This window comes from Papio anubis, chromosome 4 (assembly GCF_008728515.1).
Source record: "Papio anubis isolate 15944 chromosome 4, Panubis1.0, whole genome shotgun sequence".
Classification (NCBI taxonomy): domain Eukaryota; kingdom Metazoa; phylum Chordata; class Mammalia; order Primates; family Cercopithecidae; genus Papio; species Papio anubis.
The window spans coordinates 97,575,564-97,603,347 of record NC_044979.1 but is presented as its reverse complement, the minus strand read 5'-3'; the positions used below and the strand labels follow the sequence as shown (position 1 = coordinate 97,603,347).

The following is a 27,784-nucleotide window of genomic DNA, read 5'->3' as shown; positions in this document are numbered from 1 at the left end:
TAATACACTGGCAGTGCATATATGCATCACAAAAGAAGAGAGGATTTTCCCATTGATAATAGATTTCCAAATACATCTTCCTGCTTTAAGATTTTAATATATGGATTTATATGTAAAAATTAGTTAAGTCGTTTGAAAAGCAGATTGTCATCCTTCTCTTATTTGAGATCTCAACTTTAGAAAGTCTGTGCTGTCAACTGTAGAAAATAATTTTTAGACGAGCTAACTTTCAGATTTCTGCAGTGCTATTTTCTCCCAGTTGAGGGTGGGTTTTTTTGTTTGTTTCTGATTCAAAAGTAAGAATACGGCCAGGCGCAGTGGCTCATGCCTATAATCCCAGCATTTTGGGAGGCCACGGTGGGTAGATTACCTGAGATCAGGAGTTCGAGACCAGTCCAGCTAACGTGGTAAAACCCCATTTCTACTACAAATACAAAAAATTAGTCAGGCGTGGTGGCACGCGTCTGTAAGCCCAGCTACTCAGGAGGCTGAGGCAGGAGAATCACTTGAACCCGGGAGGTGGAGATTGCAGTCCGCTGAGATCGTGCCATTACACTCCAGCCTGGGTAACAGAGCGAGACTTCATCTCAAAAAAAAAAAAAAGAAAAAGTAAGAATACATATACCTAGATACCACACAGGCATACCTTGGAGATATTGTGGGTTCAGTTCCAGACAACCACAACAAAGCAAGTCACACAAATATTTTGGTTTCCCAGTACATATAAAAATTACATTTACACTATGCTGTAGTCTATTAAGTGTGCAGTAGCATTATGTCTAAACAATATACGTATCTTAATTTCAAAATGCTCTACTGCTAAAAAATGCTAACAATTATTTGAGCCTTCAGTGAGTCATAAGTCTTTTTTGCTGGTGGAAGGTCTTGCCTTGAGGTTGATGACTGCTGATTGACCAGGGTTGGTGGTTGCTGAAGGTTGGGTGGCTATGACAATTTCTTAAAATAAGATAGTAATGAAGTTTAAGTTTACTGCATTGATTGAGTCATCCTTTCATAGAAGATTTATGTGCTGCTGTTTGATAGCATTTTACCCACAGTAGAACTTCTTTCAAAATTGGAGGCAATCCTCTCAGACCCTGATGCTACTTTATTAACTAAATTTGTGTAATATTCTAAATCCTTTGTTGTCATTTCACCAGGAGTAGAGCTATCTCAAGAAACCACTTTCTTTGCTCATCCATAAGAAGTAACTCCTCATCCCTTCAAGTTTAGCACAAGATGGCAGTAATTCAGTCACATCTGCAGGCTCCACTTCTAATTCTAGTTCTGTTTGCACCACATCTGCAGTGACTTTCTCCATTGAAGTCTTAAAGGCCTCAAAGTTATACATGAGCATTGGAATCAGCTTCTTCCAAACTCCTATTAATGTTGATATTTTGACCTCCTCCCATGAATCACAAATATTCTTAATGGCATCTAGAATGGCAAATTATTTTCATAAGGTTTTCAGTTTACTCTGCCCAGATCTGTCAGAGGAATCACTATATATGGTAGCTATTGCCTTATGAAATATTTCTCACATAAGAGTTGAAAAACGACTCTTTGATCCATGGGCTACAGAATGGATGTTGTTGTGTTCATAGACATGAAAACAACATTAATCTTGTACATCTCCATCAGCACCCTTGGGTGACTACGTGTACTGTCAGTGAGCAGTCATGTTTTGAAAGGAATCTTCTGACCAGTAGGTCTCAACAGTGGGCTTAAAATATTCAGTAAACCATCCCATAAACAGATGCGCTTTCTTTTAGACTTTGTTGTTCCATTTGTAGAGCACAGGCAGAGCAGATTCAGTGTGATTCTTAAGGGCCCTAGGATTTTTGGAATGATAAATGAGCACTGGCTTCAACTTCAAGTCACCAGCTGCACTGGCCCTTAACAACAGGGTTAGCCTGTCCTTTGAAGCTTTGGAACCAGACATTGACTTCTCTTTAGCTGTGAAAGTCCTAGATGATATCTTCCAACAGCAGGCTGTTTCATCTACACTGAAAATCTGTTGTTTTGTGTGGCCACCCTCATCAGTGATAGCTGGATCTTCTGGATAACTTCCTGCAGTTTCTCCATCAGCACTTGCTGCTTCACCTTCCACTTTTATGTTATGGAGATGGCTTCTTTGCTTAATCCTCATGAACTAATCACTGCTAGCTTCACACATCTTCTGCAGCTTCCTCACCTCTCTCAGCCTTCATAGAATTGAAGAAAGTTAGGGCCTTGTTCTGGGTTAAGCTTTGGTTTAAGGGAATGTTGTGGCTGGTTTGATCTATGCAGACCACTCAAACTTTCTCCCTATCAGCAGTAAGGCCAATAGGGAGCAGTAACACATTATCATTCATGTGTTCACTGGAATAGCATTTGTAATTTTCTTCAAGAATTTTTTCTTTGCATTCTGCTGTTTTAGTTGCCCTGCCTTTCAGCCTGTCTTGATTTTCTACACGCCTTCCTCACTAAGCTTAATCATTTCTAGCTTTTGATTTAAAGTGTGAGACAGCTGACTCCTTTCATTTGAACACTCAGAGATCATTGTAGGGTTATTAATTGACCTAATTTCAATATTTTGTGTCTCAGGGAATAGGGAGGCCTGAGGATTGAAAGAGAGAGCTGCCATTCAGCGGCAGGGCAGTCAGAATACATGTGTACCACATTTATCGATTATGTTTGCCATCTTATATGCGCTTTGTGACACCCCAAAACAGTTTCAATAATAACATCAAAGATCACTGGGCACAGTGGCTCATGCCTGTAATCCCAGCACTTCGGGAGGCCGAGGCGGGTGTATCACCTGAGGTTAGGAGTTCAACACCAGCCTGGCCAACATGGCAAAACCCTACTAAAATAACTCTACTAAAAATAAAAAAGCTGGGTGTGGTGGCACATGCCTGTAATCCCAGCTGCTCAGGAGGCTGTGGGAGGAAAATCACTTGAACCTGGGAGGCGGAGGTTGCAGTGAGTCAAGATTGCACCGCTACACTCCAGCCTGGGCAACAAGAGAGAAACTCCGTCTCAAAAAAAAAAAAAAAAAAAAAAGTCACTGATCAGAGTCACCATAACAGAAATAATAGTAATGAAAAAGTTTAAAATATTGTGAGAATTACCAAAATGTGACAGCTGCATGGCTGGGCACATGCTGTTGGAAAAACAGTGCTGATAGACTTGCTCAATGCAGGATTGCCACAAACCTTTGATTATTAAAATACAAAAACAAACATGCATTATTTGTGAAGCATGATAAAGTGAAGCATAGTCAGACAGACAAGATGTGCCCATACTTGGCTTACTCTCCCTCATTCCCCATGACGTTTGTTCATTCTGCTTCCTGAATATGCCTTGAATCCATCCCTCCTCCCCCGCTAGCAGTACCTTGGCTGAGCCTCGTGTGTGTTGTACCACAAATACATCTTAACTGATCTTGTCTTTCAGCCTGATCTTCTCCACTTTATTTTCCACAACAAAGCAAGAGTGCGCTTCTAAAATGTAAAATCCTGATTGTGTCACTTCTACTTTGAAGTTTTTGTAGTAGTTTCAGTTACTTCGAGATTAAAGTCCATCCCTGCAACTTGTCTGACAAGCCCCCAGATGCCTTGGCTTTTGCTTGCCTCAACCAGACTGATTTCCTTTCCCATCCCCCACTCCTTGATTTCATCATGCTGAACTCACTTCTCCCTCTTGTTCTCTCTCTTACAAACCTTCACATTTGCTGTTCCGTCTGCCAGGATCATTCTTCCTTGCCCACCACCTCCCTGCCACCCCGATGTTTTCACCTGGCTCCAGGTCTGTGCTTCACTGTCTCTTTCTCTTCACCTTTCCCAGCACCCCAGACCCTGCTTCCTTGGATCCCATGATAGTACTCCTCCTATCCAATTATACCATGTTTATTTGTCTTTCTCCTTAACACAATGTGAGTTTGGGTGGGCTGTGGCTGTTTTGCTCATCATTTTATCCCAGCTTCTGGCACATTGTCAGCACACTTCAAATATTTATTGGATGAAGTAATATTTGTAACTGTTTCCTGTTTTGCAGTTTTATTTCTCTTTGTTTTCATTTAAGAATCTTTTAAAAAAATTTTGTCAGTCTTACAGATTTCCACAGATAAGATTACACAGGGAAATTTTTTTTTTCTTCAAATCTTTGAAACAAACAGGTATTGTGGAAGGTGGAAAAATACAAGAGAAATCAAGGTTTCTGTCTGGAGCAGTTTTGCAATTATATGAAAGCACTTACTAAAAAATGTTAACTTACCATAGTATTTATCTTATTTTTTCAGATTACATTTTTTCTTCTTTGAAACCAAAACATTAGGAACCACAGTTCTAAAGAGCCTTTACCACCAGTCTCAATGTGTTCTCTCTTCCTCTTGTTTGATTTAGGATCTGGGATTGGCACAAGACTCTGCTACTAGCACAAAGACCCCAATCCTTCTTGGCAGTCTGGCCCATCAGATCTACAGGATGATGTGTGCAAAGGGCTACTCAAAGAAAGACTTCTCATCTGTGTTCCAGTTCCTACGAGAGGAGGAGACCTTCTGAGTGTGCCCTTTGGCCACGGACACTGTTGGGAACCAAACTCTGTCTTGGAGCCTCCTTCTAGCTCACTCCACAAGTAAATGGATTTAATCAAAGGTCACCTATCTGCTTTTGATTGTCTAGGTCACAGTAATCTCTAGGATTTTTTCACCCATTTTTAACCACTTATTCTTTTTGTCTTTTTAACAAACATATTATCTGAATTTTTTTTCTGCAAGCCACTGATAGAATCTGCTAACTAGCTGAATTGACCTTTTACAAAGTTTGATCCCTGAGCATCCTCAACTAAATCGTTGAATCCTCCAATCAGGATATTATCTGCTTTACTTTACAAATAAAAGCAAATCTTTTGTCAACCGGATGAAACCCATCTTAAAGGAACTGGTGTGAAGAGAGAAGTTAGAGAAGGGATATGCAGTGATGAATTACTATCTGTGTCCATCAGGAAGTTTGTGCTGTTAACCAAATGGTTACTGCACTACCAGGGTTACTGGTTTATTTTCCAGGGAGCTGATAAAGCAGGAGAACTGTTGCAGCATGTTTTCTATTTGGACTCAGTCACAATATGGTAGGATATCCCTCACCAACTCCCAACACTCAGCAGACTTGTTTTTATATTTTTTTCTGTCTTGTACATTCTTACTACGTATTTTTTTGACTTGAAAAGAATGACATCTTTAGACCCATTTCAGAGCCAATGATGATATTTGCTTTAGATAATTATTATATTATTATAAATATAGCCATATTATTTTGAATTCAAATAAATTTCTATACTGGTAATACTTTCTTGGTTTTTGTTTCTTCCCCATCATTTGGTGAACTAATGATCTGACAAACTGACGTTCACATTAATGGGGAAAGGATGGGAATAAAGAGAAAGGAGGGGAGGTCAAAAGGAACAAAGCTCTGAGTTGGCCAGTGGCAAGCCAGTGTTTTGCTGCTTTACCTGAATCCTTATTGAGTATTCGTTTGAATGTTTTTTAGGTCATCAGTTCTCTAGGAATTCAGCCTGTGTTAAATGTAACATGCCCCAATATGGAGCATAGTCACCACTTTTCCCACCTCAGCCTCTAGCAACATTCCAGGTAATAGACCTAGACACCAAATTTGGCAGAAGTATTATTGCTTTCATCATTTTCCTGGTGATAAAAAATTCCAGGCACTATTAAAAGTGCTGGGGATACAGTGATGAACAAGACACAAGATTTCTGCCCTTGCAGAGCATAAGTTCTGGTGTCTCATGTGTTTGTGACAGACAAGAAATATATATTTTTCAGATAAGAACTAAAAAGAAAAAGCAGAATAAGGGGGATGGATAGGGAGTGCTGGGGTATTTTCTTAGGGTGATAAGGAAAGTTCTCTCCAATAAGGTGGCAATTGAGCAGAGGTAAGTAAGGGAGTAAGCAATGCAGGTACCTGAGGAACAAACAAACATTCCAGGCAAAGGGAACAGAAAGTAAAAAGGCCCTGAGGTAGGACACTGCTGAATATGAGGAGTAACAGGCAGGCTATAAGTGAAGTGGCTCAGAATGAGGGTAGCCAGATCATACGGGGCCTTGCAGTGTATGTTAGGACACTGGCTTTTATTCTAAGCAAAATGGGCAATGTATCACTTAGCTTTTGCTGGATAACAAATCACCCCAAAATTTAGTGGCTTAAAACAACAAACGTATTGTTTTTCAAGATTCTGTGGGTTGGCCATATTATTCTGGTCTAGACCAGCTCATCTCTAGCTAAAGTCTCTAGTTTGGCTTTGCTCAGCTGGGACTGCTGGAATGGTTGAGGCTTCTCTCCGTATGGTCATGCATTTTCCAGGAGTCTAGTATGAATTTGTTCACATAGTGCTGGAAGCATCCCAGCAGCAGCAGACGACAAGCCTTGACTTTCTAAGCCTGCGCTTGCTTCATGTTGGTACTTTCCCCTTGGCCACAGCAAATGTCATAGCCAAGCCCAGAATCAGCATAGGAGGGGTCTGCATGAGAGTGTGGACACAAAGAGGGGCATTATGGTTGTCTTTTTGCAAACAACCTATCACAAGCAGCCTGTGAAAGTTTTTCACCAGATTGATGTGATCTGACCTACTTTTTTAAAGGGCTCACTCTGGATGCTGTGTGGAAAAGAGTCTGTAGGAGCAAAGCTGGAAACAAGGAGACCAACTCGGAGGCAATAGTAATAATCCAGTTGAGAGGTGGTAGCTGGGACCAGAATGTTAAAATGATGAAGGAGGCAAGAGGTGGTTAGATTCTGAACCTAGAAAACAGAGCTAACTAACTAACTGATGGATGGCATGAGAGAGAAAGTGGGGAGTCAGGGATAACCCCATGTCAGTGGCCTGAGAAAGTAGAAGAAAGAAGTTGCCATTTCCTATATGGGCAAGATCGTGGGAGGAAGATTTGGGGAGAACTGTAGGAAGTTTAGGAGAAAAAAGTCAGGGATTTATATGAGATGCCTAATAGACATCTAAGTAAAGAACAAAAGTCCAAGGACTGAGCCCTGTGTTACTGTAACTTCAGTGGTTAGGAAAATGGGGGGGGATAAGCAAATGAGACTGAAGAGGAGAGATCAGCAAAGTAGGGAAAAAACATGGGAGCAGTGTCCCAGGAGCCAAATGAAAACAGTATTTTAAGGAAGGAATGATGATCTGATGAGTAATAGGGCTGAGAGTCATTTGGATTTGGCAAAAGAGCTATCACTGGTGACTTTTTCAAGAGTTTTGGTGGAGTCTTGGAAATGAGACCTGGATTGAGAACGGGAGAGGAATTGGAAACTAGAGAATTCTTGAAGAGCTTTGCTGCAGAGGAGAACAGACAAATGGGATAGACATTGGCAGCAAATAAGGGGTCAGGAAGAGTTTTATTATATTTTTAAAATAGGAAATATTATGGGATTATACGGATGGAAGTGGAGTGATCCAGTAACGAGGGGGAAAGTAATGACACAACAGAGAAGATACTTGCTAAATGATATATTTTGAGTAGTTGAGAGGGAAGGGGTTTAACTTGGGCCAAATCTCTGCAAATTAAAGGAACCAGCAAAAACAGATCAGATCACATTTCAGCCTGTCAGCATCTTACATGAAGAATAGAATTGTAATTAATTATACAGTTTTCAACATGAACAAAATATTTGTGCTGGAAAGGAATTCCCTCTGCGTGTGACCCTGTGCAAGCCACCCTCTACTGACCATTCATTTTCTCATCTATGAAGTTGTCATAAACAGTCTAGCTTAATATTAAATGCTTTCTGGAAATGAAAACAAAAGATGTAAGTTAAGGACAATCACGCATGATAGCAAGCATATGGAAAAATTGGAACCCTTATACATTGCTGCTGGGAATATAAAATGGTGCAGCCACTTTGGAAAATAGCTTGGTAGTTCCTCAAAAGGTTAAACAGTGTTGGCACATGATCCAGCAATTTCACTCCTAGATGTATAACCAAGAAAGGAAAAAAATATCTCCACACAAAACTTATACACAAATGTTCATAGCAGCATTATTCATAATAGCTAAAAAGTGGAAACAATCCAAATATCCTCCAGCTGATGATTGGATGAACTATTATATCCACACAGTGGAAGATTGCTTGACCATACAAAGGAATAAAGTACTGATCCATGCTACCACATGCATGAACTTAAAAACATACCAGGTGAAAGGCGGCAGACGCAAAGGGCCACGTATTGTATGATTCTACTTATCTGAAGTATCAGATAATAGGCAAATCCACAGAGACAGTAGATAAGTGGTACCCACGGAGTGGAGAGGGGGAAATGGGGAATGACTGCTAATGGATATGGAGTTTTTTGAGGGGAGTAATGAAAATGTTCTGGAATAGTGATGGTTCACAACTTTGTGGATATATTTTAAAATCACTGAGTTGTATATTTGAAAATAGTGAATTACATCTCAATTTTTAAAAAGCCTAAGGAAAATATCATGAGTTAAGATCTTTTGATAAGTGGTTCCCAACTGGGGCAGTTTTGCTTGCCAGGGGGGACACATGGCAATGGCTGGAGACATTTTTGGTTGTCCATTTTACTGGTATTTAGTGGGTAGAGGCCAAGAATGTTGCTAAACCTCTTACAATGCATGGGACAGCAACCACAACAATAGTTATCCTGCCCAAAATACGAGTCAGGCAAAGTTTAAGAAATGCTGCTCTAGGTGTACATTCCACAGGACCTGAACTCAGCATATCAACACCTGAGCTCCTCATTTTCCCCCAAAGCCCTGCTTCTCCTTCTGGTCCTACCCCATGACTTCTCCCAGGCTTTCAGGACCCATTCCTGACTCCTCCACTCCTCCACCCAATCTCCACAGCTAATCCTAAATATCCAGTGCCTATTATAGGCCCTCACCAGTTCTTACCTAGGGCAGCAGTCCCCAACTTCTTTGGCACCTGGGACTGGTTTTGTGGAAGACAGTTTTTCCATGGGCGGTAGTCGGGGGAATGGTTTTGGGATGAAGCTGTTCCACCTCAGATTATCAGGTATTAGATTCTTGTAAGGAGCGCACAACCTAGATCCCTCACACGTGCAGTTCGCAATAGGGTTTAGGATCCTATGAGAATCTAATGCAGCCGCTGATCTGACAAGAGGCAGAGCTTAGGCAGTATTGCTTGTTCACTGGCTGGCCGCTCACCTGCCCTTCAACCCAGTTCCTAACAGGCCACAGACCAGATCAGTACTAGTCCTTGGCCTGGGGGTTGGAGACCCCTGATCTAGGGTACTTCAGTATCTTCAGTGACACCTTTTATTTTTCCTAACAGCTTTTTAAAGGTACAGTGTACATACAATGAAATTTGTTCCTTTTATATAATGAATGACTTTTAGTACATTTAGAGTTTTACAACCATCACAATTCAATTTTAGAACATTTCCATCACCCCTGCAAAATCCCTTGGATCCATTCGTAGTCACTCCTCATTCTCCCTGCCCCCAGCCATTGGCGGCTACTAAGCTTTCTGACTCTAGATTTAAAGCTGCTTCTTGGCCACCAGCCTGGTTTTATTTCCCAGTTGCTGAGCACTGCTGCAGAAGAGGTCTTTCTAAGACTGAAAGCCAATCCAGCCAACCCCCTGGTTAGAATGTTTGAGTCTAGGATACAGTCTGGTCTCCAAGACCCTCCTGCTGGGGCTTCTATTTCACCGGCACCACTGCCCACAGTACGTCTTTTCCCAAACCTGCCATGCTTTGCACACCTCAGTACATTTGCACATGTCATTTCCTCCATCTGGAATGCCCTTCACCGCCCCTTCTGGCACTGTGACTGGTTCAGCACTGTTATCTTCTAAAAAGCATTCCTCAGCTACTTCAGACTCAGTTGTGGCCACTCTGCTTTCATAGCTCCTTGTTGATATCTTTCTCATCACAGGACTTGCCCTGTTACATTATATTTCCAGGTTTGCTCATTTGTCTTCCTCACCAGACTGTGAGCTCCTGCACGGCACAGAATATGTCCTGTCAGCTTTGAGGTTTGCGTTGAGTTCAGCACCTAGCATTAAGTAAGAGCTCAATAAGCGTTTGAATAAATGAATGAGTGAAAGCTCGGGCATTACATTTATGTTAGGGGAATTACTGACTGCATAAACATTTTCTTAAAGATTCTTGCTTAGCAGACCAAGTTTATTAGTCAAAAGTTTAGCTTATGCTGTTAAAACTGGAGAAATTCTGGAAAAGAGAAAGTATGCATTTTTGGTAGCAAGCTTAGTCTAAACTTTTATGTACTTGCCTACAGTAAAGCATGCACCTATTTCCCCTTATGGAGCACAGCAGTTGCAAATGTCATCTTACATAACATGCTATGTAGACCTTGAGACATGAGGTGAATCTCAGAAGAATCTAGGTTTGATTTATTCAAGGGAATCTGTAAATAGGTGTTTGAGAGACTCTGCCATCCTGCTGATCTGACACCATTATAATGGAGCACACTGCTCAGCCACAGCCCAGTCCACATGAAAGCGAACACCAAATGAACTGGGCCCACTCCTTAGCCCTTCTTCACATTACACAAAGTTCGATCTTGTTTTCTAAGCAATCAGAAATGTGTATAATATGTCCACATTGTAGGGGGAAGAAAGGCAAATCCGAGCAGAGAATGGGGCAAAATTATCCATGTGCATAAATTCTACCCAGGCTACTGTCAGAAGCCTGCTGCTGCTCAGGAAAACAGCGCGAGTTACTACCAGCCTCAGCTGCGGTAACTGCACCCTTGAGCATTCTCAAATGGCCAGCCAATGGAGAGGCGTCTGCCTGAGTGGGGTTTTTAGCCATCTTTCAGTTCAATTGAAGAGGGAGCTTAAGGACATCATAGGGATTTGTAACATTCCATGCAAGGTGTCAGACCCATAAACTAGCGTGTCCATCATACCGATGCGCAAGTGGAGTCGTCTCTCATTGGTGGCAGACAGACTGAAGATGACCTTTTGCTATGTAATTGTATTCATCACTTAATAATTCAAGAATATCTAAAGGGGATGAAGACTTCTTTATTCAGATTAGAGCATTAATAGGAAAACACAGTAAATCAGAAGCCCTTTGCAACCAGCCTACAGGGAGTGCTTTCGAATGGCTTGGTTACAAGAATGGTTCCTGGGCTGGGAGACAGAAGACCTGAGTTCTAGTCCTAGGTCAGCGCTAAGCTGTGTGTGTTGTAGATCTGTTTCCTTCTCTTTAAAATGAGGGCATTCCATTGATCTTTAAGGTTTGTTTTAGCTCTAAAATTCTGATTCCCCGTAGTTAAGGATTTAAGAAAACATGAGGCATGTGCTTCTGACAGTTTTTGGACTCTCTCTGGTTAGGTATTATTTATTGCTCATATAGCCATCTCATTTATTAAGGTTTTTTTTTACAGCCAGGAATAGATTCAGAGATCAATACATTTTTATTAATGATGGTCCGTCATGCCTGGTAAAGAGATAGCAAGAAAGCTCATCTAGAATGAGCCACTTGAATAAACCTGACACATAAGCTTAGCTTCAAGCTGCATTTTGGCAGGACTCTCTGTGAAATAATGACATTGGCAGAGGAAGAAACTATGGAAACCTTCTTCACAGCCAGACTCATAAAATCAAAAGCAGGTTTGGGGTATGCTTCTCAGCCCTGGCTGTAGATGCAAATCCCATGACTTTTTGAGTGTAGCATTTTATCTTCAAAAGGACAAAATTTGGCATTTGCTGTAGTCATTAAAAATGATAAATGCCTAAAATACTTTAGAGTTTGGATTACTGTAGGTTAGAATAAATACTGTGTCAATACTAAACAGGATTTTAGAGTGGAAAACTTCTCATGGACATTGTCAAATCAAAACTTAAAATCTTTTCACTATTTTCCCTTTAATCATATGAATTGAGCATAATTGTTGCCAGTTCTTGTAAAAATGATGGTCTGGGCCTTTTGGAAGTGAATTCCTCCTCCCAGCACCATTAAGAGAGAGGCTCGTGCCCTGAAAGAGTTAATTCACTTCCAGATGGAGCTTTTCAGCCCCTGTGAGGAGTTCAGATGATATCAAGTTCACCAGTCTTTTACATTTGTTTTGTGCCTCTTGAACTTCGTTTGTATACCATTTATGGATAGAATTGAAGTAGTCTATGGTAATTTTAGACTATTTGAGACCTTTTCCAGAAATTTCACCTTAGAGTTCCAATCCCAGAGACTCCAGAGCAAATGCAGCTTTCATCTCATCTCTCCATCCCTCCTCTTAATGACCTTAACCCTGACCTGAGGACCACTCTCTATAAACATGATTCATTCTCTTTGCTTGGTTTAGTTTTGTTCCTTTAATGAGCCAAGATGACCAGGGAGACCCAATAGCTTATTTGCCCTAATGTAAGTATGCTCTACTAGTTAACTCCTAACTCATTTATTTGGCTTTTACTTTGCCTAGAATTGACCCTCTGTCTCAGAGATGAAACATCTATGTCTTAGACAAAGAGATGCAAACAGTTAACATAAACAAGAGTCAGGATACAGACTACTACCCTAGAGTGAAACATAAAACAAACTGCTGGAGAGGGAGAGTATCTTTATATCCTGTACCTCAACTGCCATATTATAGTCCAGTATAAATGTTCATTAACATGTTTTATTATACAGTTACAGCCTAATGCGCTCCGGTTCAGACTACTTTCCTCTTGTGAGTTCTAGGAGTCATCATATCTCCAAGTTAAAAATTTTTGTGTTTGTCACTTTGTGATTCGAATGTCTTATTTCTCCAGCCTCTATAACATAATTTCTGATTCTGCTTGTGTGTGCAGGCGTGCTTTTCTGACTTGAGTTTAATACGTAGTCTCTGATTTTTTTTTTTTTTTTCAAAGTTGCAATGGCAGAACTGGGCCATCAAGGACGCTTAGAAGGTGATAAGCTGGAAGAGACTTTTAAGGAGAAGATTTACGATGGGTTTAGTTTCCCTATTGTCCAGCTTGCCACTTTCAGCCCAATTCATTTTGGATTGGTAGGGGTCTGTCCATGGGGTTCTGACAAATGTGTTTTTATCCTTGTGAATTTATGCTCACTTCAGTGTCCAAAAAAAAAAAATCTATTAAAAACTGATATGACTTTGAACAGTGGCTTGGTCCCTGATTATGGCCTTTCCTGGCCATCCCATTTAATTTCTGGCTGGACCATCTAGTGACATTAAAAGCTGCCCCTTCCAAAGCTGGATATTCCCTGCATTGCACTGTACTCATTGCAGTTTAGTCTAGTCCCTTTTATAGGTCAGTGACACCTTGAAGCCTATATACCTGAGTCACTACAAATCTTAAAAGATGCAATTTTCTTGGCAGCTTTATCCTCCTAAGATGAATTGGAGGGTGGGAGTGAAGGACAGGGTTCTAATCTCTGTGTTAGGACCAGGGACGATAGAGACCTCTGTCTTCGCACTGGGAAGCTGCTGGCTGAAGGACTAAAAGAAGGGTTTCTTAAGTGGTTAGTTACATGCTGGAATCTTTGTTGTTTTTAAAACAATCTGCTTGTTCTCTAAAAGCACCTGTTTGTGCTTCTCCTCGAAAAGTACCAGTGGCATTCCCTCACCAACAATACAGCTTTAGGAACTCACTCTCTTCAAAAGAAATAAAATTTCAAAGAAAATTCTTCTAAGGTGGTCAAAGAGTTATCAAATCTGGAGAGTTGGGGAATCTTTTCTTGTGTTAGCCCTGTTATGCCAGATGGTTTCTTTAAAAAAAAAAAATCATGAATGTATTCTGCATGGACAGGCATTGTCATCTCTGCAGAGAACTGTCTTTGCCTAATGTCCTGTCTGATGGGCCATTCTATGTATTATATGCTACATAATCTCCACAAATGTATACTGTGGTCCATAAAACTGCCATACTGTTTTCAGAAACTAGTAAGTCACAAAGTAAACCTGAGACAGTGCTGTTAATAAACACAAATTGCAAACAAGAAGGTAGTAAGTGGAAATAATGCACTCATTTAGGAGTCATAAAGCCTTTGATCTTACTTTGAAGGAAAGAGTCTATGTTTAAACTACCCATTCAGGGACAGCCAGATCCCCATAAAGAGCAGTGCTTTTTGCTTTGATAGAAAATCACTGAGGCCTGTCTAGCAGGTCTGGTTTGTAAACAGATTAGTTAAAGGCTCATCAGGACTGATTTGCATAGGATTCAGCAAGCCTCAGTCACTTAATGAGCAATGCCATTTCCAGGTTGGGAAGAACACCATTTTTCCCCGCTAGCTATAAGTCTTAGATCATTACTTTGTGGGAAAGGGAAAGAATATTCATATAAAGTGAACGCTTGCTGTCCTTCACTAATGAGAAAATGATGACCTAAGACTTGCTTTGCTTGCTCTAAATAGTGAAGGTTGTAATGAAAGAAATAGGTGATGAGTTTGAAATTAGGTTACAAAAAAGGTTTCCCTACCCTTCTCTATTGTTAGAGAGACAAAGGAGGACTAATGTGAATTATAATAGAGAAGGTAAATGCACTGCAGACGCAGACCACAAATATGTATCCACAAATGTTTATGGAGGACCTCCTTAGAACCTGGCTCTGTGTGTGTGTGTCAAGGGTGAGACATTCCACGCTGCCCAAGGCAGAGTGAGCCTCTGCCTGCACCGAGCCTCCCTTCTGGGGCCATCATTACAGAGAAATGGGAACAGCAGAGGAAAGGAATTTGGCAGTTTAAGCACAGGTTTTGAAATTTCTACCAGTGAGCCGCCATTTGCTTGAAGATGGCAAGAACAGTATTTCCAGAGAGAGCAAATCCTCTGATCAATCTTACTGCACTTTTGTTTTTGAGTTTCAGAAAAATGGGCAATCACCTTCCTGTCAGTAATTAAGAACCTCTCTTTTCCTTAAATGTTGGAGTGAGAAAAATGTTCAAAGAGGAGGGGCGTGGTGGCTCATGCCTGTAATCCCAGCACTTTGGGAGACTGAGGTGGGCAGATCACTTGAGGTCAGGAGTTCGAGACCAGCCTAGCCAGCATGGCAAAACCCCATCTCTACTAAAAATACAAAAATTAGCCAGGCATGGTGGTGCGTGCCTGTAATCCCAGCTACTAAGGAGGCTGTGGCATGAGAATCACTTGAACCCTACCGGCAGAGGTTGCAGTGAGCTGGGATTGCACCAGTGCACTCCATTCTGGGCAACAAAGCAAGAATCCATCTTTAAAAAAAAAAAGAAAAAAGAAAGAAAAAGAAAAAATGTCGAAAGCAAGCCTTTGCCTATTTTGATCACTTAATAGATAACAAACAGAGCAGCTCAGTAGAAACAAAAAATTGGAAACTGCTTATTTTTAACTTTGAAAAATAAGCAGTTTCTAAGTAAAACAAAGTGATCTCTGAAGTTTTCTACTCTGACTTCCAAGCATGTAGTGAACTGCCGGGGGACAGTGGGTGCTTCTTTGTCTGGCTTGCAGCAGCATCATCCTGCTTATGGGAAATGTTTTTTAAATATTATCAACGTTGGCAACATTAACTTTCTCAGCTGGAAACTTGGGTTTAAATAGCAACCTTTGGCCTTTGGGTCCTGCCTTGTCAAGGCCAAGGACCTCAGCCTTACCCTGCTTCCTAGAAGCGAGATCAAATCAGCACTCTCCTGTAAATGTCACCTTGGATCCACTGCACTCAGGAAGACACAGTGCAGCTCTGGGAAGTGTTAGAAGAGAGCCTGGGGACAATTTCATACTGGCGTGATCAAGACTCCGGGTCCTGTCCAGGTAATTCAGATGGATAGCGGGTGTAAAGGGAGGCCATGCCCTCTGTCTCTCCAGGTGGATTTAATTAGGCTACGGAGGAAGAGGAGGCCTTGTTAGTTTGTCTGCTTGTGAATATGGCTAGGGAGAGTATTCTAGTAAAATCTACTTGCGACGAGGTAAGACACCTGCATCCCTCCCTAGGAAAACGGGGGGTATTCTATATCTCACAAGGGACCACATGTGAGGCCTCAGAGAGCCTTGCAGTCCCTCTTGCTGGCACCTTTCCCCAACCCCACTATTTTCTGATGGAGAAATTTCTTCCAGCTTGCCTTTGTCCACATCTCTCTCAACTTCCATAGGGGCACAGACCTGCTTTGTACAGGCAGGGACCTCCTGCTTGGAAGGAGCCCTTTAGATGGGCACTGACAAGAAGGCTCCAACCCACCTACCTACTGAGGAGGCCTCTTGATGCGTGGCAGCACCTGCATTTCTACCACAGGCTGGCATGAGGCAAATGAGCATGTCCACTGCCTGAGAAGATGTTCAAACACGAGCTCCATGAGGGCACGGACCATGGTTTTGTGACTGAGGTATCACAAGCACCTGGCACACTGGATGCATTCCACACACGGCATTTGTTTGGTGCATGAGTGAAGGAACAAATGAATGAGATGACCCCAGCTTTTATTAGTCATTCTCTTGAATTACTAATAAAATTACTAAGGAACTAGTAATTCCCTTTCCTTTAGCTGTTCAGGAACACAGGCAAAGCCAAAGCTCCCAGGATCCTCATTCCATGGGCTCTAAAGCAGGAAGGATTGGAGGAAATGAGGGACTGACTGTAGTGAGGCTGGTTTGCCAAGTCTTAGGAAGCCTGGCCCCAATATTTGGAAGCTTTCCCTGAGTTAGAAACATGAACACATAGCCTCTGTTATTATGGGCCCAGGACCAATTCCAAGGCATCAGGAAGAGGCCCTCTAAACATCCCTTTACACACATAAAGCACTAGCACAGTTTCTAACCTGTAGTAGATGCTTAATAAATGCCCTTGCTCTCAGTGTGACTGCATCTGAATACCAGCAGGTAGGATCTTTGATTGGAGCCACGAGCCCGTTAACACTGAAATGCTGTGTTAATCAAGCTTAGAGAACACAGAAGCCCACCATAGCAGAAGACCAGAAATGGCTTAATCTCATTTCACTTAATATATCTAAGTGAGATATGTCTAAACACTCTGCTTTATTTTACAAACTTATAATCAACTTTTGAAAATAATGATGAAAGCCATCCTTTGCTGCCCTACTCACCTCCCACATCCTTCAACACTGTATTAAAAGGTGGGCCCTGGAGAGGTCAGGCCTGAGTTCTAAACCCAGCAATACCATTTTCTAGTGTGGACTTGAGCAGGTGACTTAGCCTCTCTCGGTGTCAGTTTTCTTTTTTTCTTTTTTTTTTTTTTTTTTTTTTTGAGCAGGGTCTTGCTCTGTTGCCCAGGCTGGAGTGCAGTGGTGAAATCTCGGCTCACTGCAACCTCCACCTCCCGGGTTTAAGCAATTCTTCTGCCTCAGCCTCCTGAGTAGCTGGGACTGCAGGCACGTGTCACCACACCCGGCTAATTTTTAGTGTTTTTAGTAGAGATAGGTTTTCACCATGTTGGCCAGGCTGGTCTCAATCTCCTGACTTCATGATCCACCTGCCTCGGCCTCCCAAAGTGCTAGGATTATAGGCATGAGCCACTGCGCCCAGCCTCTCAGTGCCAGTTTTCTCATCATGACATAGGGATAATAGTAACTGTCCCAGGGTATAATTGAAAGGCTTAAATAACACAGTGTAGGTACAGGGCATGGCATGGTGTCTGCCACATAGTAAATGCTCACTAAAACTTACAAGCTCTTACTATGAGCTACTGGTAACCAAGAAGCCAGTTGGTGAAGAGCAAACTTGATAAATACAAGACTGCCATCAGCCATCTTCTACTTCAAATGGTTTCTGGTTAGTTAGCAAGAGGGTATTTGAATCTGCTTGTGGGAGATTTTTTTTCTCTAATGCCATAGGACCCAGTAGAGAGAGTGAATACGAAAAGCCTGGCTCTCTCAAACTTGGCAGAAGATAAGTCAGAAATGTGCTGGACTCATGGGCTATATCTGCTAAGACAAAAGCAGTGGTCTGCAAGGTCATATTCTGGGAGACAAATCTTGCTGAATGAATTCCACTCAGAGCTGGGGCTTTGGCGCAGCCCAAGGCTGTGAGTGCTCAGCCCAGTGGGGCAAATGGTGGCTTTAAGTCCTGTCTTTTGTGCAATCCTCCCCTACCCCATTCTTTGATGTGGAAAATGGACACTTTGTCAATCTCATGTAAAGTGCTATGCAGATGCGGTTTCAAAGCACTTTCCCACCTCCACCCAATGAGATCCCTGTCCCTGAGACTTTCCCATTTAGAAATTCTGAAGCTGCCAGACAAGCAGACATCACTCTAAACCAAACTGGAGATTGCTAGCTAAATGTCTGCAAACCCAGGGACTCAGCTAGTGCATAGCTGATGGGAATGCAGACTGATAAAAGTCTTGCTGGAGCATCATTTGCCAATAGATTTTAAAAACACTCATTTATAATTAAACACCGAAATATTTACAAATGTATTCATTCATCTTAGCTTCTTTTATATAATAGTATTGACAAGTGATTCAGATCCTTTTCCATGCCCTGGTCTCCTTATTGGGCTCTTTCTAGCTAAGCTTTGCCAGGCCCAGTGCGGCTGGTGAAGAGGTTTGGCTTTGGAGGTGGCAGTGAAGTGGGAAGAGCCACCACAAAACTATAGGAACCGCCAGGCACGGTGGCTCACGCCTGTAATCCCAGCACTTTGGGAGACCAAGGCTGGCAGATCACGAGGTCAGGAGTTCAATACCAGCCTGGCCAACATGTTGAAACCCTGTCTCTACTAAAAATACAAAGATTAGCCGGGTGTGGTGGTGCGCACCTGTAATCCCAGCTACTCAGGAGGCTGAGGCAGGAGAGTTGCTTGCACCCAGGAGGCAGAGGTTGAGTGAGCCGAGATTATACCACAGCACTCCAGCCTGGGTGACAGAGCAAGACTCCGTCTCGGGGGAGGAAAAAATGAACCATAGGAACCCTGGAATGTTCCCTACCACTGTTAAATTGTCAATAAGGCATGAAATGGCTGGTGAAAATTATCTATCCATCGTCACTTGCAGCCATCCACAGCTCTCCTGGTTACTGACCTATAGTAGATGCTTAATAAATGCCCTACGCAGGGAATACAAATAACTGCATATAGCCAGCCAAACATGCTTCCAGCATAATAGAGCCATGGAATGTAAATAGAGATCACAGTAAAATAGAGCTACGTGTGCAGCCAGGGGAAGACAGGAAGATGGTGTTGGGAAGGAAAGAGGATGAGAGAGAGCTGCCATTGTGTAGGATAGTTATCTTAGGACATAGAGAATAGAATAGGGGCTTTGGAATACAGCAGACTTATATTTGAGTACCTGAATTGCCAATAAATAGCAAACTACTTAACACTTCTGAAGCTTGGTTTCCTTATCTATAAAATGGAGAAGCAGGAGGATCACTTGAGCCCAGGAGTTGGAGATCAGCCTGGGCAACATAGAGAAACCCTATCTCTACTAAATACAAATGAAAATTAGCTGGGTGTGGTGGCACATGCCTGTAGTCCCAGCTACTCAGAGGCTGAGGCAGGAGGATCACTTGAACCCAGGTGTTTGAGGCTATAGTGAGCTATGATCACACCACTGTACTCCAGCCTGGGCAACAGAGCAAGACCCTGTCTCTAAAAATAATAATAATAATTAAAACAAAATAGGAAAAGCAATTTGTAGAGCTATTGGCAGAATTAAGTGAGATGAAAGAGCATATACAAAGCATGACCCAGGGAAGGTACTCAATAAAAGTGAGTTTCATTTTCAAATACTTTGTCTTGTTGTCTCCTTAAGAAATGTTTATTGTATAAGGTGTGTTGATTTCAGATTCAAAAGACACAATCAGTGTGACATATCTAAAACTCTTGTCCCAGATCTGAATAGTCTGATTTATATCGTATACGTAGCTTCCACTATCTTAGTGGGGTTTTAAGGAATTTACCCTTGTAGTGACCTTTTTGATTAAAGACTCTGTTAAGAAGTTGGTTAAATAACAAAGTATGGATTAGTAAGTCCAAGAGCAGCATTTGAAAAATATGATTACCTAAAATGTGGTGCTTCCAGTGAGCACTGTGAGTTGTATTGGTATCTTTTGCATAACTAACAGATGGCTTTGAAGTTTACTCAAAAGACAATTAAAAAGGCTGATCAGGCAAGGGATGGCGGGATGTTTTAAAGCCTGCTTTTACCCAGGCATTCCATGCAGATAAGCACCAAGGTAGAGGAATAAGAAGAAATGGTCTTCTAAGCTGAAGTGTTCTGTTTCACTTCCTTCTGTCCCAAGTAGTTGCTAAAGTAATTTACAATTTGGAAAGCTGTGATCACCCTACCTGAAGCAGTAAAATCTCATGGTGGGGCCTCGTAATTTATCACCGGCAGTAAATGCTAACAAATTATACTGTACTAAAAGCCATTGCCCAAGAGTTTAGCCCAGAAGACACCAAGGCAAGGCCTTTATTTTTATTTTTTTTATCAGGATGAGTGAATGTTTAGTCTACTGGATATTTTTCAAGCTTACATTTTTATATTATGCCTTTTGGTTTTTTGAACCAGATCCAAGTTTGACTTTGGTATTTGCTGTAATGTACTCTTTGTTTTCCCTTTATTTCCCATCTCACTGTTACCTCTATCCCAGTGGAGCCTTTCCAGTGTTTGAAGAGGGCAAACATTGATCTAGCCTGAAGTTAGAATAGGAAAATATGTGTGAGGAAATTGATGTTACCATTTGCACTCAGTCACTCGGTCAAGAGTCAGCTCTCTCATTTTAAAAGCAAAATATGCATCAAAAACTTCAACAGACTTCAGCGGCAATGGAAAGCAGCATGTTTGGAAACTGCACATCAGGAGGCCTACTGCTGAGTTCAGAATGATTACCATATCCCATCACACTACCTTCTAGTGAAATCTAACACTTTCTTGTTAGAGTCTTAGAAACTATTCAAGACCAATCCATTTAGCCAAAAAAAAAAAAAAAATCCTCTCTGGGTGAATTTACTGATACCAGAGAACAGATTTTTTTAAAAACCCAAGAATTCTTCTCTAAAAAATCAAAGAAAAAAGCTTTCCTCAAGATGCTAAGGACCTGAGGCCTCAGAGGCACTTGGTCATGTGCCAGATTTGAGCATCTTCCTCTACTCTTCCCAAATGCCACAGAAAGGGAAAAAAAGTGAGGAAATATCACTTATTCTGCCTCTTTACTGCCTTTTAGATCAGTTGGAAATCAAGTTTTTGTTGGTTTTATTTGTTTTAGATCGGGATTTCTTTCTTTCTAGTTGAGTAACAGGGTTGCTCACGCAAGTCACCCTTTCTCTTGCTCTTGTGAACGGGGGGCCGTGGGAGTGGCAGCACCTGGGGCCATGACAGACATGCAGAGCCTCAGTTGCTAGGCAGACCTGTCTGAGAAGAGCTGCCGAGTATCCCTCAGCTCGCACTGTGTCAGGAGATGCTGGTGTTTAGGGTTGTTGGCAGGTTTTTAGTTTGAAGGGATGTCCTTTGCAAGGAAAGAATCCTAGACCCAGAGCACTCCAAGAAGCAGAGGGCTTACTCATGGGCTATACATGGACCCAAACTGGAGTCTGAAAGCAAGATCTGGAGGCAGCTCCAGGGACAGGCTGCCCTCTGCCCCTAGCTCCTGTGTCTGCTCCACTCTCCCCACTTCACGGACCACATTTCAGCGCTTCCTCATGGCTTCTGCTGCTGCACAACTTAAGCTTTGACGTGGTCCATCATGGCCCCTCCAACCCCTTTCTGCATCAGCATCTCCTTTCAGCTTCAGCTCATACTGATGCCTGATTTCCTCCATCTCAATTCTCAAGAGCTAGAATCTGATCGGTCCAACAAAATGTTTTGCTCCCAACCTTCCACAGGTCACTGGCTAGCCTAGAATTGGACTCTGGATCAGCTCGAGGGGCTGGGGATACAAATGATCTGCATGAAGGCTGACCCTCAGCAGGGGAGGCCAAACTCAGAAGGCTGACCCTCTGAGGACCGGCAGGCAGTTTGAGAGGCCTGAGAGGTGGGCCGCTGGCCACTCTTAAATTTATCACAGCTTGTAGGAACTACAGAATAAAAAATCTCAATGCAACATGGGAAAAAACTCTTAGCTGGGTGCGGTGGCTCACGCCTGTAATCCCAGCACTTTGGGAGGCCGAGGTGGGCCGATTACAAAGTCAGGAGATCGAGACCATCCTGGCCAACATGGTAAAACCCCGTCTCTACTAAAAATACAAAAATTAGCTGGGCGTGATGGCATGCGCCTGTAGTCCCAGCTACTCGGGAGGCTGAGGCAGGAGAATCACTTGAACCCCAGAGGCGGAGGTTGCAGTGAGCTGAGATCACACCACTGCACTCCAGCTTGGCAACAGAGCGAGACTCCATCAAAAACAAAACAAAATAAAAGAACAAACACACACACACATACACCAAAACAAAACTCTTACCTGCTCCCTAATGCAAATGTCAGTTTAAGTCAGGAAATAAAAAAAGTTTCTAAATTTATTTACTGCCAGACCTATTCTAGGGAGAGAAAGAAGGAAAGGTGAGTATGAGGAACTGAACATTAATTTTAAAGATATTTTGTGGGCCAGTTTTATTTTATTTTAGGGACTTATTTTTATTTTATTTTAGGGACTTATATTAAGACATAAAACTATATACCTGAGAGGCTAGTGAGAGGAAGTGTAACGAATTGAAATTTTCTGGAGTATTATGTAGAAGACAGGTACCCCCACTTACCTCTCTTCAAAGAGCCTAATCACAGCTGCATTTATGAAGCCTGGAAGAAGTTGTTAGAGAAAGTTTGAGAGTTTTAAAATTATTACTGAAAGATTTGAATCTTTTATCAGGAATCTTAGTTTTTCTACAAAAATTATAAATCCCAGGACAGATATGTCAGCCACCTGGGGATCAGAAACTAAGCCCTTTGATGCTACAAGGTAACATTATGGAAGCCCTGCAGCCTAGTTTAACAGGCACTGCCGAGAGAGCTCACTGCAGTCATAGAGAGAATTCGGTTTGCACAATGTCTTTCTGCTGGTCAGGCCCCTCCTTTCCTTTGTTTCTCCCTCTCGGTCAGTGAGAATCATTCCCCTGCCTCCACTCTGTCCCCTCTGGCCTAATCCACGCACAGTTGCTACTTGGCTTTCCTGGAGCACAGCTCCAACCAGACCTGATCTGCTCAGACCCCTGTAGAAGTTGTGAAGGAAGCAGCCTCCCCAGCCTGGCACTCGCCTTAACACTACACAGTGGCCATGCCTCCCACGACACTCTCATCTGCACCATACACTCTTGTCATCCTGCAAGGTCTCCTTCCTTAGGCGTGCTGACCCAGTCCCCTGCCCCTGCTCACTGCCCCCAGCTTTCCTATCCCTGCCTAGAACCTCCTCTGGGCTCTTTCACAATGCCTCCCACTTTCCAAGTGTTTTTTTTTTTTGAGACAGAGTTTCACTCTTGTCACCCAGGCTGGAGTATAGTGGCATGATCTCCTTTCCCTACAACCTCCACCTCCCGGGTTCAAGCAATTCTCCTGCCTCAGCCTCCCAAGTAGCTGGGATTACAGGTGCCTGCCACCACGCTGGCTAATTTTTGTATTTTTAGTAGAGATGCGGTTTCACCATGTTGACCAGGCTGGCCTCGAACTCCTGACCTATGGTGATCCACCTGCCTCAGCCTCCCAAAGTGCTGGGATTACAGGCATGAGCCACCGCGCTCAGCCTCAAGTGCATTTCTGATACCGCTTTCGAGATCCCCCTCCTCCTTCTCACTGGTTTGTTGATGTCTCATCTTCCTCATAGCAGCTGTGATCTCACATTTCCCTTTCCCTTTTGTTTTTTAGGTTTTCACCTCAAAGGTGCCATTCCTCCCCCATCAGGTCAGAAGTATATCGAGAATGGGAACTTGAAATCTTCACACCGAATGTGACCTGGTAGAAAAACAGAGTGGTATAGTAATGTGAGTAGGCTCTGGACTCCAACTTCCTATCAGAATTCACATTCCTGGTGGACTTATTTGCTGTGGTTTGTGGGATGTTGAACAAGTCACTTGCCTCTCCCAGTCTCAGCTTCCATATCTATAAAATAAGATAAGAATTATACTGACCCCACAAGCTTGCTGTGAGGATCACCTGAACCATATGTTCCAAAGTGCTCCGTGAACTCGTCAGTACCTCACAGAACATCACTTGCTGCTCTAGTGATGCCAGTAGGTGCTCAGTAAATGCAAGCCCCTGTGCAGCCCCTGGACGGGGATGCTGGAGCCTCCAGGGTTAGCCAACAGCATTAACCTGCTTGTCCATCAAGACTTTTAAAGAGCTGCTAACAGGCAGGAAAATTGCTGGATTTGAGTTTCACCTCCTCCCCTTAACCAGGTCACCTTCTGGAGGAGGTGCTAATGAGCAGCAAAATGACCAAAATGTGGGCGGTAAGGGAGGCAGAGAAGGAAACAGCCTAGGAGCTTGGACAGCCCTCTGCTAGCTACCCAGCGCTTGAAGCTAGGCCTAACAGGCATCCCAGAGCCCAGCACACGGCCCCTCTTGGCACCAAGGGGAGAATAACCATGCAAGGGCCGGAGATGTGGCTTTGGTTCCGGTGAAGCTTTGGGGAAAAACCCAGATCAGGCCCCTCTCTCTCTGGCCATATAAACTTGCAGTCTCCAGCCTCCACAATCGGCACACTGGTGCTTTAATAATTGCTCTTTCTCTTAAGCAGGTTCCATTTTAACTGACCACCTTCTTGACAAATATTGAGCCACAGAATGTTCCTGGCGAGTGGCAACCTAAGAGTGCCATCAGCACTGGAGGGTCTCAAGTATTCCATTCCAGACCCATGGCCAGAGCAGGCAGGTCCAGGAGGGGCAGGCATGGGACTGGCGGCTTCCCAGACATCCATGAATAGACGTGGCCTCCTGTGAGTCTTCCCTTACCATCTGTGGTGTCAGCTTCAGGGTTCCAGGGTGAACCTGAGGCCTTGAAGAAGCAGGCTGGTGAGCCCCAGCATTCACTAACCATGACATTTGCTAACAAACTTCACCCATCAGTGGCTCTCAAGTCTGACTGCACATGAGAACCACCTGGGGCGGCGATGCTGCTGTCGACCTTGGAAGGCTGCTGTGTACTGAATTGAGGTAATGCGTATTCAATACTTGGCACTTAGTAAATACTGCAGGTCCTCAAATAACGTTTTTCTTCCTTTCTTTGAGACGGAGTATCACTCTTGTCACCCAGGCTGGGTTGTAGTAGTATCATCGCAGCTCACTGCAACCTCCACCTCCCGGGTTCAAGTGTTTCTCCTGCCTCAGCCTCCCACGTATCTGGGACTACAAGCGCACACCACCACGCCCAGCTAATTTTTGTATTTTTAGTAGAGACAGGGTTTCACCATGTTGGCCAGGCTGGTCTCGAACTCCTGACTTCAGGTGATCCACCCGCCTTGGCCTCCCAAGTGCTGGGATTACAGGTATGAGCCACCATGCCCGGCCAAATAACATTTAGTTCAACATTATTTTCTTACCACGTTGACGAGAAAAGAAAAATGGATTCCAGCTGGGGCCACTGTCTATGTGGAGTTGGTACATGTTCCTCACATCTGCATGGGTTTTCTCTAAGCACTCTGGTTTCCTCCCACATCCCAAAGGTGTGCACACGGCATGTCTATCTGGCCCCAGAGTGAGCATGGGTGTGTGTGAGTGCGCCCTGAGATCTGATGGTGTCCAGGCTGGGGCAGGTTCTGTCCTGTACCCTGAACTGGAAAAAGTAGGAAGATAATTATCTTGTTCTTATGAATTTGTCTTAAGTGTATGTATTGCTCATATTTATTTCAGTGTTTACTATTAGGCGCATTTTGGTATTTATTTAGAAGTTTGGTGATGTTTTTCTGATTAGAAATATTCCAGGAACTTAGCTCCTGTTTATACCAATTAGCTTGTGGGAAAATGGATTTTGTTCTATGGCATTTCACCTAAAGTTGCAGTTTCCAAGAACCTATTGGCAACATTAAGTGAGGACTTACTTCATTACTTTTTTCTGTATTTGTGGCTATATATCTTACAAATAACAGTATATAAAATTAATATAGTCTAATAAAAACCAGACACAATTTGAGGTGACACTCTAGGGTGCTTGGTCTATACTTTTTCACCCTGTTGTCATTCTACTGATATTAAATCAGAGATTCTCAATTGAGAGGAAAGGAAGCATTCTTAACAAAGAAAGGGGATAGAAGCGGGCACAGTACACTTTGCACACATCATGAACTGGGCTTGATGCTAACAGACTTAGATTGGATCCAGCCTCCATGTTTTACCTAGGATAGAAAGTGTGTGACACACTGATAGCCCATGATCAAAACGTTTTTTGTGTATTTTTTTTGAGCTGGAGTCTTGCTCTGACACCCAGGCAATAGCACAATCTTGGCTCACTGCAACCTCTGCCTCCCACGTTCAAGTGATTCTCCTGCCTCAGCCTCCCGAGTAGCTGGGATTACAGGTGCCCACCACCATGCCTGGTTAATTTTTGTATTCTAGATTTTGTATTTTTAGTAGGTTTTGCCATGTTGGCTGGGCTGGTCTCAAACTCCTGACCTCATATGATCTGCCTGCCTCAGCCTCCCAAAATACTGGGATTACAGGCATGAGCCACCACTCCCAGTCCAAAATGTTTTTTAATACCAAAATAATTTTTCTTGTAAAAGTACTATTAGATTGATTTAAGTCAGGATATTGATAATTCAAATGTTTAAAGAAGAATTTTGAGATTTTAATATTTACCAAAGGGGCATGGGCTATTTCTCATGACAACAAGTAGGAAAAGTTTTGCAGTGGGCTTTCAGGTGGGGAAAAAACGTGTACCTAGAGAGATTTGCAAAACTCTCAAGCTTGAATTTGTTGTCTGCTCACAGGAGCCTTGACTTTGAGGCATGTTTCTCGATCCTTTAATTTTGTGCTTAGAACACGTCCTTGGATGGGGGTCAAAGTTTCATAGAAAGAATTTAATTTACTTAAAAGGTGTAGCTGCTCACTGGAAACCCTGGCACCTTTGGGTTTCCGACAGGTGAGAATGAATTCGGGCTGTGAAAGAGCATTTTGCTTCTTGAGATGAAAAGCCAGAGCAAGACACTCATGGGAATCACTGGAGAGCTTGGTAAACCAGAATGCTGGGTTCTGCCCCTAGAATTTCCAATTCAGTGCATCTGAGTTGAGAGCTTGGTCGTCTGAAAAAGGGCATGTCTAACTAATTCTCACGGGGCACTCGTACTATAGGCCTGGTAAGGAAATACAGAGTCTGGGCAAGCTCAGCTGGGAGCAGCTGCAGAGTTCTGTACTCCACGGATGGGGCAAGCCCAACATGCAGTCAGCTGGTGAGGTCTGTGGGCAGTCCCTGGGTATGGTTCCTACCTGTCCCTGTCTCTGGGCCTTCCTGGGAATTAGGCCATCTAACTAACCTATCAATGGTGAAGGAATTTGAACCTAGGAAATTAAGAACTATGAAGGGTCTGAGGTTTTACTCTACTTGTAATCTAACAAATTAGCCTGCTACAGTTTCATGGATTGGCTATAGACACAAAACTCCTGGATCAGAGACAAAGAGCAGTTTATTGCTCATAGCAATAGCAGTAGGCAGAGCATCAGCATTTTCTTGTGCTGGTTTCATGAGCCTCATTGCCACAGGGCAACACAAAGAGGGCTAGTTGAATCCTTTACATGTGGTAGGTTGAGTTATAGGAGAGGAACACTAAGATGAGGGAACCTGAGTCTTTTATAATGGACAGAGAGTATACCTAATCTCTTCTCCGGTAAGAGACACTGTATCTCTGAAGGCTGACCACTCTACAACATTTTTCAAAAGTGAAATACTTTGGATGTCCCCTCCAAATCTCCTGTTGAGATGCAGTCCCCAGTGTTGGAGGTGGAGC

At 42.9% G+C, this 27,784-nt stretch overlaps 1 protein-coding gene across 1 annotated transcript in view; it reads left to right on the top strand.

Moving 5' to 3' along the window:
• The window catches only part of HIBADH (3-hydroxyisobutyrate dehydrogenase), a 137,259-nt gene extending 131,933 nt beyond the window's left edge, over positions 1–5,326 (top strand). The window contains exon 8 of the mRNA XM_003896164.3: positions 4,386–5,326. Coding sequence (XP_003896213.1) covers positions 4,386–4,544 — 159 coding nt within the window. The 3' untranslated portion in view covers positions 4,545–5,326. The remainder of the gene's footprint in view (positions 1–4,385) is intronic.
• The last annotated feature ends 22,458 nt before the right edge of the window (positions 5,327–27,784 follow it).